The 20,244-nt window shown below is 34.8% G+C and overlaps 1 protein-coding gene and 1 pseudogene across 1 annotated transcript; one reads left to right on the top strand and one right to left on the bottom strand.

Annotated features, from left to right (window-relative positions):
- Window positions 1-410: 410 nt before the first annotated feature.
- Window positions 411-2,847, bottom strand: LOC143557268 (uncharacterized). Its single transcript, XM_077046380.1, has one exon. It carries the CDS (start codon window positions 2,704-2,706, stop codon window positions 544-546), a length of 2,163 nt encoding a protein of 720 aa, XP_076902495.1. The 5' UTR covers window positions 2,707-2,847; the 3' UTR covers window positions 411-543.
- Window positions 2,848-10,446: 7,599 nt separating this feature from the next.
- On the top strand, window positions 10,447-11,500 carry LOC143557262 (RING-H2 finger protein ATL70 pseudogene; annotated as a pseudogene).
- Window positions 11,501-20,244: the final 8,744 nt, after the last annotated feature.

The raw sequence follows: 20,244 nt of genomic DNA, 5'->3' as shown, positions 1-20,244 counted from the left end.
ACATATTCCAATATGATATTTTCCATTTTTATGGAATTTATTTATACATTATTATTTGTAGTAAATAAAAACAAACAATAAATTGTTGGTTCTTTTCATCTTACATAAGAAGTGTTAAAAATGTATTTATATATCATAATAACATAATATAATATACAGATTGGCCAAATTTTGCACATGAAATGGATCTAATTTTGGTTTCAAATTCATAAATCTGAAATATTAATAACGCAATAGACCACAAATCACTAAGTGTCAGGTTCGAACCCAGTTAGTTTTTATAAGTTTTCTAATAACTGATTCTCACCGTTAGCAAAAAATTTTAATAACACAATAGACCAAATACTAGGTGTCGGGTCCGAATCCAGCTTTTATAAGTTTTCCGATAACCAGCGTTTATAGGTTTTTCAATAGCCGATTTTCACCTTTAGAAAAAATCATTAATATTTACACAAGATAGGTGGTTGTAAGATCCATTAGGAAAATTCATCATATATACAATCGTAAGTCATAACCTACATTTTCTACATTTAAACGCCATCATTAATCTTTCGTCCCAAACATAAACTTCCTCGTTCGAGATGAACAAAACAACACGACACCAACAACGTAAAAACTAACACACGCACTAATCGAAAACACCCAAACTGAAATCAGCCCATCTTCTCTACCCTCTTCATAAGCCCGTTCCGGCCCAACAGGCCTCCCTTTCGCCTCACAGCCTTCACCATCGTCAGACGACTCCACACACAAATTCGGGTTCCCTGCAAACGCACCCGAAAATCTCCAATACCCTTTCGTCTTGTTAACAACCCCAGAAAAATAATTGAAAGAAAGATTCAAATGGGTCAAGTTCCCAAGACCAGATAGGTTTTCGGGTACTTGACCCGATAATGAGTTATGAGATAAATCAAGAATCTTTAAGCTCCACATTGACTGCAAATTCCCGGGAATTTGACCATTGAGAAAGTTGTGTGACAGGTTTAAATACTCCAAACCGTGTAAATTAAAAAGCCCGTTTGGGATTTGCCCGTTTAACATGTTATCCGATAGATCAATCACGACCGTTGATGATAAGTTGTAATTCAGATGCAAATCGTCACCCATAACAACCGATAGTTTACTATCTAACAATGGCACTTTAAGGTTATCTTTATTAAAGTTACCATTGTTAAAACGTAAACTAACGTTAAAAACACCATCTGGTATGTCACCCGAAAACATATTACCTGACAAATCGATCGTTTGAATCGCTTCAAACATGAAAATCCAACTTGCAACAGGCCCGTTAAACCTGTTGTGTGCAAGAGAAAGATATCTAAGGTTTGACCATTTAGTCAACGCATCATTCAAAGGACCAGAGAGGTTGTTATAGCTTAAATCCACAACCTCTAACGACTTACATCCCGCTAAAGTCAACGGGATTTGACCCAAAATCTTGTTGTTGCTGACATCAAGAATCTTTAAACTATCTAAAGCGTCGAGCTCGGGTTGGATTTCACCCGAAAGATTGTTGTTGTTGAGGATTAACGCGAGTAGTTGAAAACAACCGACGAAGTCTAATGGAATTTGACCGGATAACGAGTTGTGAGACAAATCAATCACTTGAAGATACTCTAAACTCCCGATTCTTGATGGGATTTCGCCCGTCAGAAGATTATGTGAAAGAAACAAAGCTTGTAAGCTTTTCAACTCCGTGAAATCCAACGGGATTTCACCTGAGAATTGATTATGCGAAAGGTCTAAAACGATCAAACCCGATTTTTCAACCGGTTCAAGAATCTTTCTTGGAAGATAACCCGACAACCGATTATAACTCAAGTCCATAACAATCAATCTATTGGAAAACACGAATCTAGGAGATATTTCGTAACTTAACTGATTCGACGACAGATTAAGATGTGTTAATCCTCTCAACGACGATATGCAAGTCGGAATCCCACCTTCAAGTGAATTCTTCGCCAAACTCAAAACCGAAAGCGAGTCGATTGACGACGATAAGCACGGTAGCGTACCACAAAACGAATTTGATTCAAGATTAAGATACTCCAAAGCCTGCTTAAAATCCGGTAAATTACCCGATAAATTATTATGAGACAAACCCAAAAACTTAAGAGATTTCAACTTCAACAACCCGTCCGGTATCTCCCCCCGAAACGAATTAAACCCCAACTCGAGTTTTCGCAAGTTTCCCGAAAAAACCCCAGGAAGCATTTCGTCGAACAAGTTATGTGCAAGATCAAGATGCACCAAATTACTCAATTTCACAACACTATCAGGAACCCCACCACTAAACATATTATAACTAAGATCCAACACCTTCAAATTCCTTAACGAATTAACACAACCCGGAATCAACCCATCAAAATTATTACGAGACAAATTTAGGGTTTCAAGTGAATACAGCTGACACAAACCCGAATCAACCCGACCCGATAAATTAAACCCAGTAAGGTTAAGCTCAACAACCCTACCGTTAACCCTGGAGCACCCAACTCCGGTCCAGTTTTGGAAACCCGACCCGACCCAAATGAGTTTCTGATCCGGGTCATGGAGGTGGGTTTTGAACTGAAGTAGTGAAGACTTGTCTTGAACGTTAAGAGGCATTTGGTCGAACAGTTGGTGTGCATTGTTAATAGCTGTTGAGACGGTGGTAATTGAGAGGATAAAGAGTATGAAGGTGTTGTTGTTACATGTTGGTTCCATTGATTTGTGTGGGTTTTGGTGAAGTAAAGGTGTTGGGATTTTAAGATGGGAAGATGAGGGTTTTCATGGTGAAGTGGAAGTGGAGTGGACAGACATTCTGTGTTTTGTTGTTTGAAGAGAGATTAATATTAATGATGATGATGATGATGATGGTGATAATATTAGTGAGAGAGTGTTGCATAACTGGTACATGTGGTCTGATTGTATTGTAAGTTTAGTATAAACATTTGTGAGAGGATAATAAGGATTGTATATTTAGGTTGTGCTTGTTTTTGCTTATAAGGTCTTCAAGGAGCATAAGTTTGTGGGCGCGCAGACATAAGCTCTTGAAGACTGTTTGTTTTTAAATTAAAAAAAGATCTGAAAACTGCTTTTATGGTCTTAAAAAATAAGTTTTTTTCACCATCTTCACACTTCTTAACATCATACCAAGTACCAACACCCATTGTCCAACACCACCACTACCCACCGTCTGTCGCCACCACCACCATCCACCGTCCGCCGCCACCACCACCCACCGCCACCGTCCGCCGCCGCCACCACCCACCGCCACCGTCCGCCGCCACCACCCACCGCCACCGTCCGCCGCCACCACCACCCAACACCACTGTCAACCACTCACCACCACTATCGTTAACCACCCACCACCACAACCGTCCATCACCACCACCACCCCCGTCGGCCACAACCACCGTCTACTACCACCACCACCCACCGTCCGTCGCCACCACCACCACCCGCCACCGCCACCACCCACCGTCCGCCGCCACCACCATCCACCACCACCACCGTTCATCACCACCACCACCCATTGTCGGCCACCACACGTTCCACCACCCACCACCACAACCGTCCATCACCACCACCCACCGTTCACCGCCTACCATATTTTCTACCACCACCCACTTCCATAGTTCGTACACCACTACTAATTATTTTAGCAGTCTACAAACGTTAAATGACTTTTATCTACTGTAATATATATATGATATCTAATTACTTTTCAGCTTATGCAGACGATATCCAGTTTATAAAACAAACAGTATTATATTTTCAGATTGCAGACCTTCAGACCACATCTTCAGTTGCAGACATTAAGTCAGATGAAATCAGATTGCAGACATTTTTTGTCTTCAAAAACAAACAGCACCTTAGTCTGCAACTCTGCATCGTTAATTTCAGTTAGCTTTTAAATGGAAAAACGATGTCATGTGCTATTTATTGTGGGAGTAACTGTAAACTTTAAATCCGGAACCCGATAAATACTCTTTCAAACTCCTAGCATCGACTTTGTCACCTTTGGTCAATGCATGATCGAAGGTGAGGAAGTCCACGATAAGAGTTTTGGAGTTTAAAAAAGTACTTTCTTAAGATCCCAAATTTATAAAGGTACAATTACACCCTCATGAAAATTGCCAAGGATATCATTTTTTCGTTAAAAATTAACTGGAATTGACAGTGTGGATAGGGGTGTAAACGAGCCAACCTGAGCTCGACTAGGCTCGTTTCGAGATCATTTTCTAAAACTTGGTCTCGGCTTGTTTCTAACTCATTTTCTAAAACTCGGGCTCAGCTTGTTTCAAGCTTATTTTCTAAAACTTGAGCCTGACTCGTTTATTATATATTAATTTATTTATATACGCTTTTATATATTTGAGAAAAGGCTTAAACGAGCCTAAGGTCAAGGTCGTGTAATACCATAAACGAGGCTAAGGTCGACTCGAGCTCATGTAATACCTTAAACGAGCCAAAACAGCCAAAGCTCAACTCTCACTTGTGCATTTTGAAAATAATACATTAAACTCCAAAAAAGGTAAAAACTTGTATATTAAAACACAATTCTCGTTAAGGCTTGACGAGCATAAACGAGTTTCTCATACAAATCTTGAGCTTTGGCTCGATGACTGAACGAGCTTTATTTGAGAACTCAATCTCTAAAAGGCTAAGCTTTTTATAACATATTTCTCGATCCAAGTTCGAGTAAATCACAAACATCGTTTGCACCTGTAGGTGTGGACTAAATATGTAACCCTCCAACGAATGTTACAATTTTCAAAATATAGAAACGAAAGTTAAAATATAGTGAAACAAGAGGGACCATTTAGATTAATAATAAAAAGGCAAACATTCTGGAGTGTACTCAAGGCTAGTGTGTGGGTGTTGTAGCTTTATTTTTACAAGTTCGTTCACATAACCTTTTGGTAAGCGTGAAAAAATCTCTGTCGAGGCATCTTTCGATTCGCCTACTTTTTACACGCGTGGTTGCACGCTCTTTTTCATACTATTTCCTTTTTTTTATTTTGTTTTAAGTTTTTTATTTATAAAGTTTAAACGAGTTGATTAAATAATTATTTGTCTTCTTTTTATGCTTTACTTTTCTTTTTATTATTCGTAAACGTTTTAAGGGTTTTTTTTAAATATTATTATTATTACTATTATTATTATTATAAGTCAAAAGAACTTTGTAGGTGGTCAAATGACTCAAATATGAGCTTCTAATAAAATATTACATTGTAGTAAAAACTGTAATATTAAATTTGACGTGAGCTTCTAATATAAAATATAAATATAATTAGATTGGTTATGTAGGCCTTTTAGCTTTCGAACTCCTCTTTCTTGTTTTTCTTTTGTTCAAGGATTTCATCGACATGTCTTAAACTTGGTTGTTGAAATTGTGATTGTTATTGCTACATTTGCATTCGATATTGTTGAAATTGCAGCCAATTTTGATATTGTTCGATTTGTTACTATGGAATTTGTGTGAATGCAGGTGGTGCATGGACCTTTGATACATCACTAGGTTGTTGAAATTGTGGTAATCTCACAAGTGGTCGTGTTGAGGTTTGTTCATTGTTGCTCTATTTTGAGAATTGAGTGAACGAAGGCGAGGCTCTTGGAGTGTATACGTTACATGAGAAATAAAGAATCCTTTTTTTCTCATACTGTCTACACACTCGTTTCATGTTCTTGCGACAGATCTTTCTATGGAGAGGGCACACAACGAGCCCATTCCCTACACTTACCTACGTATTGCCACAAGCGCTCATCCTCAAAACGTGGTGCATTTGATATGTAGGTTCCATGTCACTACAGAGCAACACTCACTAACCCGTGTTTCGAGAATAATGAAATGTATTTTTTGAAACTATAACTATTATAAAACCTGACAAACCGTCACAAAGGGCTACAAAAAACATCAACCAAATTACATAAGATTAAAGGAACATCAATCTACCCAGGGGACCCGTTAAAGTTTCGGTCTATTACGGGTCTAACTTGTTTGCCCATGTGGATATGGTCTGACATACTTTTATTTTTCCAATAATTCACCCAGTTTACCACAGGAACCCCAAGACCTTTACATCCTCGATAATTTCTTCTAAATTAACTGGTTTGTCTTCAAAGATCAACTCGTTTCTAGCTTTCCAAAATTCTCTAACAAGTAATGAAAATAATACATTGGAACATTTCTTTTTTCACCTGAGGCAAAGCACATCAATGTTGTGAAATCCCACCAAATCTCTAATGGAAAAGTCAAAGAACCGATAAAACTTGCACCACGAGGATACCCAACTCCACAACATGGCCGCCACATTGCAACCAGCAAAAAGGTGATCAACCGTCTCCTTAACTAAACCACAAAGCCGACAAATATCCGAGTCCACCAAGATGATCCTGTTTTGAAGAGCCTCCAAAGTAGGGATACGATTCAAAACGGCTCCCCAAATGAAAATTTGGCATTTCCTCGGAACCCATTAAGACCAATCAAGCACGTATCTGTTACTCACACCCGATCCTCCACAATTAATCTTCTCACATCAGCCACTGAAAAATCTTTCCCAATATCCCCTCTCCAAACCCAACGATAAGCTCCTCCAAACCCGAGAGCCATACCCAACATGCCAAAAAGCTCATCCCATTCTAAAAGCTCCTCCTCTGAGGCCGGTTGTCTTCTCCAATCCCGCATCGACTCAATCAAGGAAACGATCACCACACACTTTATATTTTTCCAATTTGAATAACTTTGGAAACAAGTCTTTTAACGGACCTCGATCATGCCACCAATCTAACCAAAATCTTATGGTTTTACCGTCCGAATCTTTCCTCGGAGCAGGCCATCCAAACTGCACCCTCTAACCCTTATGTTCTTTACAACAGCTCCGATATATTTCCAAACTCTCGTATTATTTATTGACTGTAACAAATTCCCAGCTTCTAGAGGAGCAGTGAATCGACTCGATAACTTTCCTCCAAAGACTTGTTCAGTTTTTAGTCTCCAAAATCATTTGGAGAGCAGAACTTGATTTACGTCTTTCAACCTTGAGATACTAAGGCCTCCCTTATTAATCGGAGAAACCACTCTCTCCCACGCGACCTAATGAAATTTCCTAATCTCTTCTGACCGTCCCAACAAAAATCTTTTAATTTGTCCTTCCAAAGTGTTAATCACGCTAACAAGGACTTTAAAAATAGACAAATAGAAGATATGCAGGCTTTCTAAAACCGAATTTATTATCACGACCCCCCCCCCCCCAATCGAAAGAGAGGATGTTTTCCACTTTGAAAGTATGGAATGGATCTAAAACCTCAATAACCGGCGACCAACCGCTAACTCTATTCATATTAGCGCCCACTTTTAAACCGAGGTAAGTAAAAGGAATCAAACCCGGCGAGCCGAACACGCTTTCCCAATCATAAAAGATAAGGCCTCCATTAAACTAGAACATGAAAGGCGAAAGAGGATCCCCTTGTCTCATACTTTTAGAGCATTTAAACTCAATCGTGGGGGACCCATTAACCAAAACCGAAGAATTGGCAACCGATGAAGACAACCACAACTGTACAACATAACCTAATAAATTTTCACAACATGTATCTAAATGAATTTTACTATTGTGAGTGTTTCATACTTTGCAGGTAAGTATGTGTATATATGTCGCATGGATTGTTCTTTTTATTGTCAAATGGTTTCAATTAAAGGATGCTAAATATACACTAAACCTAATAATTTATCTTTACTCAAAGCAAAATTTAGATCATTAACTTAGTAATACTTTTTATTACCATGTTTCAAATACATTTTTTATTTAATAAAATGAAAAAAAATGTCAATAGATCAACCCATCTCATTCTGACTTGTTACAAACATTTATAAGTTTTTGATCCGTTTTTGTCACCAATAAATTCATGCAAAAACTTTTTCTAGGTATGATGAAACATGAAATTGTATCCAATTTCATGGTGTGAGCCGTGAGGTCTTCAAATCTTGGTCCGAGCCGAGTCTTGAAATTTACAAAATGAAGCTCATCTAATAAGACCAATCTCATCCTTGGCTCAAAGCCCAATTAGTACAGCAGTCAACTTGATGAGATTTTGAGACTGATTTGTGTCACTCGCAAGTGTTGTTTTATTTTCCTATGTTGGTTAGACCGGTTGTTGCAGGCGTGAAAAGAGGTTTCAAAACTGGTGTGGTATTGCTCTAAAGCCCGGCACACCACGTTGGGATGGTAAGGGAGGGGCTTCAAGGCATTACCGGGCGGTAAAGAAAAAGCTTCAACACATGGTTGGGCTAAAATGTTAAAGAGGTGAGGCTTTAACGTGACATAATTCTTTAAGTTGGGCTTTAATGCTTCTTCACAACACCATAATATCTTTAATGTCTTACAATGAACTTTTGTGTTATACCCAATAACTAATAATAGATAATAACTATGTGGTGTATAGGATTTCTATTTTGTAAGAAGTTATACGATACATAATAACTTTAACCATTCATAACAAAAAAAAAATAATAATTTGGTTAAATTAAATAACAAAAAAATCTAATAATTGTTAAATAATCAGCTTATCTCGAATTAATTATCCGAATTAGTTATTTGATTCTTAAACAATCACATAAACTTATGAATGTTTAAAATAAATTAGAAGTTAGTAGTAGGCTTGTGATCAACCAAAAATTCAATGAATCGTTGTGAACCGTCTGACAAAAAATTTGTTTGTGTTTATTTATTTTTATAAACGAGCAAACAAAGAAAATTTTTCTTGTTCATTTAGTTAAACAAAGGAGCACGAAGTTCACCGATGTTCATATTCATCCGCTCCTTTATATTCATTTGATCACGTTCATATATGTTTCTTAGTTTAAGTTTGCTTTAGTTTCTTTACTCAACATGTTCATTTAAAATAATTATGCTCAATGCAATTTATTCTAACTATATGAAAGTGAAATATCTCCTTTTACGATTTAATTTTCTTTTATTCCAACAGATGTTTACATATACTTTTAATTGGTATTCACTAAATTAGCTCTTTTAGTCTATGTTATATGTTTGTGTTTGGTTATGCTTGTAAACCATATGTTTATGCTATTAGCAAACGAGCACAAATGATTAACCCCGTTCAATTAACTATTTGTGTTGATCGTTTGTTCGGTTGATGATAAACGGGCATGTGTTTATTTCCTATACAATCATAGTTAGAATGGTGGATAATGATTAATGGAAAATAATGTGGCAAAAGGATTCAACTACTCTGAAACCAAACCCATACCAAGAAACTAGTTTATGAATTTCACAATTTTTAATCAATTATTACTAACTACTAACTAAAAACCAGATAAGCAGTCAAATCAATTTTTCCCTAAAATGCAATTTCTCGTTTGATTTAATCATAATATATATATTTTATGTGAATACTAATAAAATATCGATGACAAATTTTCAAATGACTTCAAATCCAATACTGTTGAGAAAAGTTCATTTACTTTCTTTACTCGGAGATTATAGAATCCGACATAAATTAAAAATAAATATGCACAAGCACATTTATTAGGTTTGATAAAACGTGTCGTGTTATGTTAAACCGATCATGCATTTTGATATAACACGTTAAACGTCTGGGTACGAGGGATATATATGACTATTCAACCAAAACACCGCGTATTAAATTAAAAATTGCGTTTACTCAAATAGACATGTCTAATAAGTGAGCCACATGACACACCACGTATTACATACGACTAAATATAATCAATTAAAAACAAAGATGTTCACACATTTAAACACGTAAGTATAAGCCCTTCAGTTTTATACGATGATGAAACGTAATGTATAACACCACGACTCGGTTAACACATTCAATAATAGCAAGACATAACTAACACGGCAAAACAGCCCCTAAGCTAGTTGGTTTAGGGATGGAATACAATTATGATATATATTATTCTATGCCAACAAAAATGTATGTCGTTTTGGTTAGTCGGTTTTAAGCGCATCCGCCAACCTATTAGCACATTTAGCGCGTTATTAAATGTGCCGATCCGTTTATACACAAATTTAGTCATGTTATTAATGCCATCCATATATGCCCAACTCTGTTTAACTAAAATCCGTGATCCATTCAACTTCACATCGGTTAGGTTTGCCTGTTTGGGTCATAAAATTTCAGCTAACATCATTATGAAAAATAAACAAATTTAATTTTCAGGGATTTGTGCATGAACGTGATCAACACTTGCAATTAATACCTATTTATTATTCTATTGCAAACCTCTTTTTTTATGCTGTATAATTGTGTATTTCACGCTACGTTTAGATTTTTAAATATTTGATTCTGTAATTGTTAAAGGTTAGACAGGTCACAGATTGTTAAATCTAATATATATGAATTTGGCTAGGTAAAAAAATTACTAGTTTTAGATATACTAATTAATTCGATAAACATAGTGATAAGTTAACACATGTCATTTTCTATAGAACTAAAATACGTGCCAATTTTGTAATCAATCATTAATACATGTAGTGACGTTTTGGGATTCTCAAATTATATTTATAGTATATTGTATTAATAATGGCACTATATTTACATAAGTAATTAAATAATCGTTCAAAATAATTAGTTAGATAAACGACACTTCACCCTCCATTTTAAATCTTACTATATTTATTTTATTTTTTTATTTAACATGTAGAAAAATGTTTTCAATCTCACTTGCCTTCTAAATTAGTATTCGTTACCGTTGACCATTTCAAATAAATAGTCACAATTGTTTTTTTTAAATACAAATCCCACCAAATACCCTCCTTCAACCCTCAAATATGTCCGACCAAGCCAACACTTCTTCCAAATTCAAATTCCCCTAGACAAAACATGAACACCACCACGGTACCGCCGGCAGCGGATTCCGGTGGCTTTCTTGGATCACAAAACATTGGCGGCTTCGGGTATGGTATTGGTATCTCATTCGGTATACTCTTGCTCATCATTACAATAACTTTAGCATCTTATTATTGTACTAGAAGCACACAATCATCATCATCACAATCAAATGACTTGCGGTGGCGGGGTAGTGTCGGCTCAATGATCACCACTCGACCCGACTCGGGCCATTATGTGATTGACATGGGCCTTGATGAGGCAACCATCTTGACCTACCCGGTTGTGACATATACGGATGTCAAGGTTAAGAGAAAGGACTCGGGTTCTTCGTGTTGCTCGATTTGTTTGGCGGATTATAAGGGGAAAGATTTGCTTAGACAACTTCCGGATTGTGGTCATCTTTTTCATGTGAAATGTGTTGACCGATGGCTTCGGTTGAACCCGACATGTCCAAATTGTCGAACGTCACCATTGCCAACGCCTCTCTCGACCCCGTTGGCTGAGGTGGTCCCGCTTACTGGAAGACGAGACCGATGAGATTTGAGCTACATCAGTTATGTTAATCCGACTATATATAGTTGGATTGACACATTTGTATAGCATTTTGGCATTATGTTTTGAAACTAGTTATCATTATTATAAATATGCCATTTATTTTAAATTTTGTCTTGTACATAGAAGCCATCATGTAAATTTCTTTCGAATTAACTCTTATATTCAAATGTATGTGTTTTGGACTCTTTTAAGTCATAAAGACATAAACTCGATCGGTTTTGTTTTGGTTACGTGCCAGTGGATCGGGTTATATGGAACAATCGGCCAAAGACGTAGATGCTTGTCTCATTTGTTGCGCTCTAGTCGATTCGGTAAACTGTAAAGCTGATGGTTTAACACATGTTCCGGTTTTTGAAACATTGTCGTATATTTTTCTTTTCTTTCCTTTTCTCAAATATAAGGTTTTTTAAGATTTTAGAAATTTAACTATGTAAGTTGGTAATATTCGTAGTCAGGTTTGTCAACTAAAGGATATTCCTAGTTCTTTTCTTCCCTTGGGGAATAACCAACCTCTTGCTTGCCAAATGTTTTAATCCAAACCAAGAAAACCAGAATAAAATATAAACTAAATTTGTTACGATAATCATTTATAAAAGTTTCAGTTTGGCCTTTTATGTAGTTGAAGCATTCTACTGTTGAAGTTAAAATTCCAATATGAATTTACTTGAAAAAAGTTATGAAAGCAATAATTTCTTGTATACGCCAGTAAACAAACAGTAATTGCATTAGAATGTATAAAAAAGTAGGAAAGTGATTTTGAAATATAAATGCTAGAAAAGTTATCAAATATAGTTAAATTTATAAAAATATTTAATTAAAGCAAAAAAAAAGTAGTTTTTTTGGATATTGAAAATTTATAAGCTAGTTTGAGAAGTACCAAAATTAGTTTATTGTTCATGAAAAGTAAAATGGTTCGTGTTAGATGTAACAAACGATTCGTTAATAATGAGCCAAAAATACAAGTACATGTAAATAGTGTGGAGTTGATTGTAAGGATGAGTTGATCATCACTGGAAGTCCAATGACATGACATCTCGATTAGGCAGTCACCCTAGCAAGTCTTTCCGGTAGTGTCAATGGAAAAAAATAAAATAAAATTATAGTCCAGATACGCATCAAAATGCAAGAAGGACGAGGCAGCCTTCAAAAGCATTTCATTGTATGGGATTAGGATTACATCAATCTAATCTCTACAAATTTTCACCTAATGTATTGTAAACTTTATATCAAAATCGAAAATTTGCCAATACCGTATTTTTTTTAAACATCGATTGGGTAAACGATTCATTCCCATCATCACATGCTTATCTTTCTAAGCTTTAACAATTGGCTTGTTACGTACTCTCACCACCATATCATGCACACCATTGTACATGACTATTTCTTCTTCATCCAACAACACTCTCAAATGAGTTGATGTTATATTAATCTCATGGCTAAAGGGTCGACCAACATTAACGATTTAACTCAAATCAATCTTAGTGTGTTGGGACCAGATGGTCCACATTACCATGTACCGATCATTTTATCTCCATAGAAAAAAATCATTCGAGCATAACATCCTACCGCGATCTTTTGGAGTTCATTAGTATTCTTTCTTTCAACACAATTCTAGTGTGCAATGAACATCACTCCCCATGGCATCATGTCACCCCATATAACACCCGAGATCACGATCTCTCTCACCCACCATCATAATTCAACACCCCTCCTCGTCGGATAAATGCTCTCATCAGCATTGATATGCAACCATCAACAATCGATTTTGGGGAACAAAGTCACACACCAAACAAGCTAAAGGGTCAAACCCGCTCCCGTACCACTTGCCACAAATTTGACTTGACGAGCATTGTGCAAAGTCCTTGAGATCTACTAGGAACAATCTTATGTATCTCGTATAATCAAAATTCGTTGCGTTTGTATCCCTTAGACTCATTATACAAGTGGCCAATTTCCGGACCTATATGATCTTGTGACATCTACTAAACATCTTTTAAGAAACACTCTAAAACGCCTTAATTCCCTAATCAACATGGATATTGAACATTTTGCTCGTTGCATATCATAGCAGATTTTGCACTTTTTTATCGAACTTACTATGCGTATTGAAAAGTAATCATGACTACAATTAAAAACCAGATAACAAATATATACAATCATTATATAACATCTACTTATTCCTTTATAATTTAACATATATTTAAAAAGAATAAAAGCAGTGAACAAAGTACTCAAGGTTTGGAGTTTCTTTTCTCAAATTTCTGCTTTCAAAATCAATAATTTATTTTACGCTTTAGTCAAAGTTATGCAGGTTGACCTTGACTTATCACATGGAGCCTTAGCCTCTAGCAAGATTCTTCTTTATAATGTTGTGTTTAATAATATACTAAAGTCTAGAACGTTTGATATAAAAAATATGTTTATTATCTCCTTGAGAAACCATATTTTTCATTGGATAAGAGAGTGTTTGGACCTCATTGGTTGTGATATTGATCTTACGGGGGGAACGAAATCAAAGAATATATAGACTGACTTGTAGAGACCCTCTATGTAGTTGTCTATCTAGGGTGATCGATCTACATCTTTCCCCATAGCCCTGGGGCTGTGTCTCGATCTCCTATGTGCGAAATCTAAGGGACTTGTTCCTATGGAGATTCCCCTTGGTCTAATTCCACGCCTTATGACGAAAGGGGAGTCGGCGTGGCGTAAAGTGAAGATTGGGGGAAGTAGAGAAAAATTACCTTCTGGGGTATTCCGAAGGTGTAACCTAGGCAACAAAAAAGGGGCCCGATACTTCAACTAGAGGAGCGACCTGTTGGTTCACCAAACCCCGACTCAGCGTCACACGTTCTCCAGGTCCGAAGGGATCCAGTGCCCAACTACCGACTCCTCCCGGAATTGCGTTATCGGAGCCGAGCCAGGAATGGCCGTTAGTGGACACCCACCTTCACCGGTTGATGATTATTGTAATATGAAAACATATGATTATCAGATTATTAAACAACATAAACACAGTGAAAGCTTCTAAGCCGATTTCAATAATGTTTATTATCTGATTCTGATTATTAAATACCAAGACAAATGCCTTGAATAGTGGGTACCTTGGATAATATATATATTAAGAGAATCTTGTGCATCTAAGTCATTAATCATTAAGTAATAACTAACAATGATGCCTATTGGCAAACAGGCAATTCCTGGATATTATTTTTGAGCTGGTTTTAGGTGATGTTAATTTAGACAAGTGGCAAAATCGACGGGTTTGTATAAAATGGGTCGGGTTGGTTCAAACCTAGAAATCATTGCATGCATCAAGTTTGATTTCAGCATTTGCTTCTTGTAGTCAAGTGAGGGACTGATCCACACTTTGACAGTTGACTGACAGTTGGTTCAAACGGATAAATCATTATGTATGTTTATTCTCTATTAATATTTTGGTTCATGTATGTAGCATAAAAACATGGCCATAGTGTAATCAGCCTATAATGACTCATATGGTTATTATTAGAATCTCCAATAATGACTTGCATGTTTGTTAGAATCATCAATATATCTTACAGAATATTATATAAAACTCATAAACTCGTGGATTAATAGGGACACATATGTGGCAAACCAACTCGAACTTGATGAGAAAACCCAAAACGTTTAAGTATGGGACCGTGTATGTGATTACTATAAAAAAAATCCATAGGATTGAGACATGTATGGTATTAGGCGGTATACCATGCGACAAACGAAATATATCAATATACTCTGCAATCTTATTATAAGAGAGAACAACATTTTGAAGTTGTTACAAACATGAGACTATTAAAATTTCCTAATTGTTAGAAGTGTGACCCGAATATTTTCTATCTCTATTTTAAACGTGAGAATCAAATAATAATTATATATACAATAGAGTAATTATGTAATTAAATCATAGAGTAATTATCATAGAGTAGTTACATAATTACTCTACTTGTATATATAATTACTCTACTTGATTATCACGTTTAGCACATTAATTTCATTTGTATTTGATCCAAACCTTAGTAAAACAATAAGAGATTAAAGCCTTTTTTTAATCATAAATATTGATATAGGATTAATAATTTCATAAACCCAGTTCACAAGAATTTTTAAATTTTAAGTAACTCAAGCACATTTCTTATAACATATATATGAGTAATTTATTATTCAGCGCATGAATTATTGTAAGCCTATATAGGATTTTGTTTATTGCTATAACTAGGTTACTAACCCGTGTAGTACACGGATGGAAATTAGGAAATTCGTCACGTACAGAAATTTGATATATATTTGAATATTATATTATTTATTTTTTTTAACCATTATAAAATGTTTTTTTATAACTTCATATAAGATATATTTTTTTTTCTATCTAATTAAATAAAGTTTTACATGTTAATTAACATAAAAATTAATTTAGATTGGGACAAAGATAAAATTAATAAACTTTTGGAATATTAATAAAATTTTGGTACGATAAGTTTAAAGATATGTCTCAAACACTTCAAATTCAACATTATAAGGTGTCGTCTTATAATGTTTTGTTAACAAATATTGTAAAGGTGTATGTTTTGCAAATGGATTGGTTGAAATACTCGCTGATGTGTGTTCGTCGAAAACAATTGATTATATTTATTTTAAATGAACATGACAACAAATGGACAGTTAGAATTCCATCCAAGGAGGCAACTTTAACTGGTTTCTCGATGCCCTTGTGTTATACAATCATCATAAAATGAACTGCAAATTGGTATATTTCAGTAATTATATATTTTATTTTTTTATTTATAATTATTCATTGTAATTAACCATATTTTCTTTTTCTTTTAATAGGTTGTATCAAAGAAATGTATTGTAATTAACCATTTTTATAATTTCTCTAGGTTTTGAATTTATAAAGTATTGATATTTTCTTGTATTTATTTTTGTACTATCTCCATAATATGTTTGTTAAATTTGAATTGTTTATGTTAATATTTCCATTTTGTATACATTTTGAAGTTAAATATCTCGTATTTAAAGTTTTCCAATCTCAAAATCTTTCCAACATTTTTTTAGAATATCATTAAAGTAACAATTAATTGTTACACGATTATATTTGAATTTGAATTCCATATCAAGTTTATTATATAATATGTTGATTATTTCAAAATTATTGCTTAAAATAAAACCCTATGGTCCTTAAATTATTCAAAATTATAGATTCGTATAATAGTTCTAATATTAAAACATTATAATTATGTTAAAATAAATGCTTAAAATAAAACTACGTATTAAAAATTTTCCAATCTTAAAATACTTTCCAATTTAAGGTTAAAATTCGATTATAATACCAATTAATGATTACATAATGTTATTTGAAGTTAAAAATCAGCCTTTAAATATTTTCCAATATCAAAATATTATCAAGACTTTTTTAGAATTCCATTAAAATACCAATTAATGATTACACGATTCTAATTGAATTTGAATTCAATATTATACTATAATAATATGTTGATTATGTCAAAATTATTGTTTAAAATAAAACCCCATGTTCCTTAATTTATGCATAATTATGCGTATAATAGTTGTAAGATTAAAACATTATAATTATGTAAAATTGAATGCTTAAAATAAAACTCTCGTTACAAATTTTTAAATCTTAAAATACTTTCCAGGTTAATGTTATTTGAATAATTTAAGATAATATTAAAATATTTTAATTATGCCAAAAATGTTGCTTAAAATAAAACTATCTAATCATTAATTTATACATAATTATGCATATAATAGTTGTGAAATGAAAATTTGAATCTTTTAATTATGGAAAAATTAATTGTAAAAATAAAACCCGTATTAAAACTTTTCCATCCTCAAAATACTTTCCATCTTTTTATTAAAATTTTATTTAAATACTAATTAATCGTTATATAATATTGTTAGAATTTTAATGTAAGATTATAATAAAGTCTTTTAATTATGTTAAAATTATGGCTTAAAATAAAACCATTTAGTCCATAATTTGTGCATATAATAGTGATAAGAAGATTAAGACATTTTAATTATGTCAAAATGAATGTTTAAAATAAACACAAATATTTTAACTGATCCTTAATTTATGCATAATCTAACTATACTATTAAAACAAAATGATTTTTCCACATAGAATCATTATAGAGTGTCCACATTGGATTCCACATACTCAATTCCCTTAAATACATTTTTCACCTAATTAACATTTATTAAAATGTATAACAATTCATTAAATGCATAAAATCCTCTATCCATTCCTTTTCATATAATTATCATTCTAAAATTATATTAACTTATTCATATAAATTTAGAAAGACTAATCTTTGACCTTTTGTCACACCCCCGTCTAGGGCCTAGGAGCGTGACCCAACAGTTGGTATCGTAGTTGTAATTAAATCAGAGTTACGTTTAGTTTGCGGAAGACTTATAAATTTTAAGGACCGAAAGTGTAATTTATACATACATTCAAAAGACGGGAATATAAAATACCCGCTTAAGTTGCTTAACAAAAGATGTTACTTGTTTATGTTTTACAAACCACCATATATATTAAGTTTACAAAATAAATCCGAGCCATCGGATATCATAGCACTTCGTCATTCCAAGCTCTAACTTTGTTCACCTGCAAAATGTAAGAAAATACGTCAGGAACGAATGCTGGTGAACACGCTGACGCAAAATAATTTCTTTTACTTTATTACCCCTCGAGACTACGCCTGCCTCGGCCCAACATGGCTTAGGAATAACAAAGTCAAACAACACATTATAAACTAGAGCCTCTACGCTAGGTTACCTTAGGAAACACCGCAGCGTTCAACTTAGTTAAGTACCCGTAAATATACACATAAGGTTGTACTCCCTGCAGGAGAGCGTCCTACGACCAAGGGTGGTGCGATCATGCCCATACATCGCATAGTACCACCTATGTAAGGATCCAGACATACGTATACCACAGCCTGAGGGCTAGGTTTATACCCATAGTTATGACGGTTTTAGGAACACATAGTTCCTTGTAAACAATTTCACATAACAAGTTTGACTCATTTTGAAAACAAGTTTAAAAGTTTGGGGGCGTATTCACCTTATCTCTTTAGGATCGGCTTCACTCACCGTCCAAGGGTCTTTCCCTTTTCTTTATCTCGAACCTATAGTTACGAGTATAAATATTTGTTAGTCGGATACACGATCCGGGTTAAGACCTTTAGTCTTATATCTCAATCCTCGATTGAACCTTTAGTTCAATTCTTATTTACTTGAAAACCTCTTGTTTAAAAGTAAATTATAAACTTTTAGTTTATATGAAAACCCGACGTTTCTTCTTCTTCTTCAAGAAACGTAATCTTTTCTTTTATTATTTAAGAATACTCTTTATTCATTAAATAATATTTTCATAACAAAGAATATAATCATATATACTTACACACATATATATGTTATCACTATATTCATCAATCATACTTTCATTCATTTCTTTGTTATGTTTTCTTTTCTTTTATTGAGGCATCGAGTATAACCTCGACTTAAGGCTTAAGCCTTGAATATAATATTAGATTATATTGAATTCGATATTACGCCTAACCTTAAGTGGCGTACCGAAATCCTAGGGACTTGAGCAGCACTCCGACGCCGATTTACTTCTCGATCGTCAAACGATTACGCCAAACTTCCGTACCCGTCGACACGTTTATCGAGATTCATTGCCATTTCAACAACACCTTTTTGGTATATGTGGGTGAGGGTGGTATAAACTCTAAGGAAACGTTGGTTACACAAACGAAAGATTCAAGGCACGCTTATAGAGAAAACGAGGCACGAATATCGATGTATTTTAGAGAGAGAGTAGAGAGATGTGAGAGCAGGCTTTGGTTGTGAGAAATGAACATCCCATGGCTGCTATTTATAGGCGTTTTCTGGGCTCCCATCGCGGTACGCGATGGGTCCCTGGGCTGACCTATCGCGTACCGCGATATAGGTCAGTTGAGTCACCCGTATAGGCCTGCCACGTGTTGACACGTGGCAGTCGCCACTCCACGTGGCGACACGTGGCGGCAGTGTTGCCACGTGGTGACACGTGGCAGCACATGATGCCACTGTGTGCCACGTGGCACACGTGTCACACGTTGTTAGACATCCCATCGCGGTACGCGATGGGAGTCTCTTCTGACTCATCGTGTAGCGCGATGGGTTAGGAAACCAAAATTTTCATTTTTAACCCTCTAGTTTGGATTTTGGCAATTTTAGTCCCTAAACTTTGGAAAGTTGATACTTTGAACTCAAAATTTTTACGGTGTTACATCCTCCCCACCTTGAAACAAATCTCGTCCTCGAGATTGCTTTACAAGAATAGTTGGGGGTATTTCTTTCTCATTTCTGATTCGAGTTTCCAAGTATATTCGGACCCTCTACGCGAGTCCCATTTAACTTTCACAATTTTCAAAGTTCTTCTTTTCAATTTCTTTGTTTTCGAATATTCAATTTTAATTGGACGTTCAATAAATTTTAAGTTCTCGTTAATTTCAACGTCTTTTAATGGCGGGATGAAAGTGGTATGACAACCTCAAAACCCATAGTCAAAGATTCATCAGTCAAACACTTATGCAGATTTGAAACATGGAATACATCATGTATTCCTTGCATTTCCTCGGGCAATCGCAAACGGTATGCAACATTGCCGATTCGTTCGAGTACCTCAAAAGGTCCAACGAATCAAGGACTCAATTTTCCTTTCTTACTGAAGCGAATAACGCCTTTCCAAGGCGAGACTTTCAAAAGAACTCTGTCATCGACATTGAATTC

Source organism: Bidens hawaiensis, unplaced genomic scaffold, assembly GCF_021521415.1.
Source record: "Bidens hawaiensis isolate Kalapana, Puna unplaced genomic scaffold, B.hawaiensis_p1.1 tig00018852_1, whole genome shotgun sequence".
Classification (NCBI taxonomy): Eukaryota; Viridiplantae; Streptophyta; class Magnoliopsida; order Asterales; family Asteraceae; genus Bidens; species Bidens hawaiensis.
Note: the sequence above shows the minus strand (reverse complement) of the source record. Positions and strands in the feature narration are given on the sequence as shown.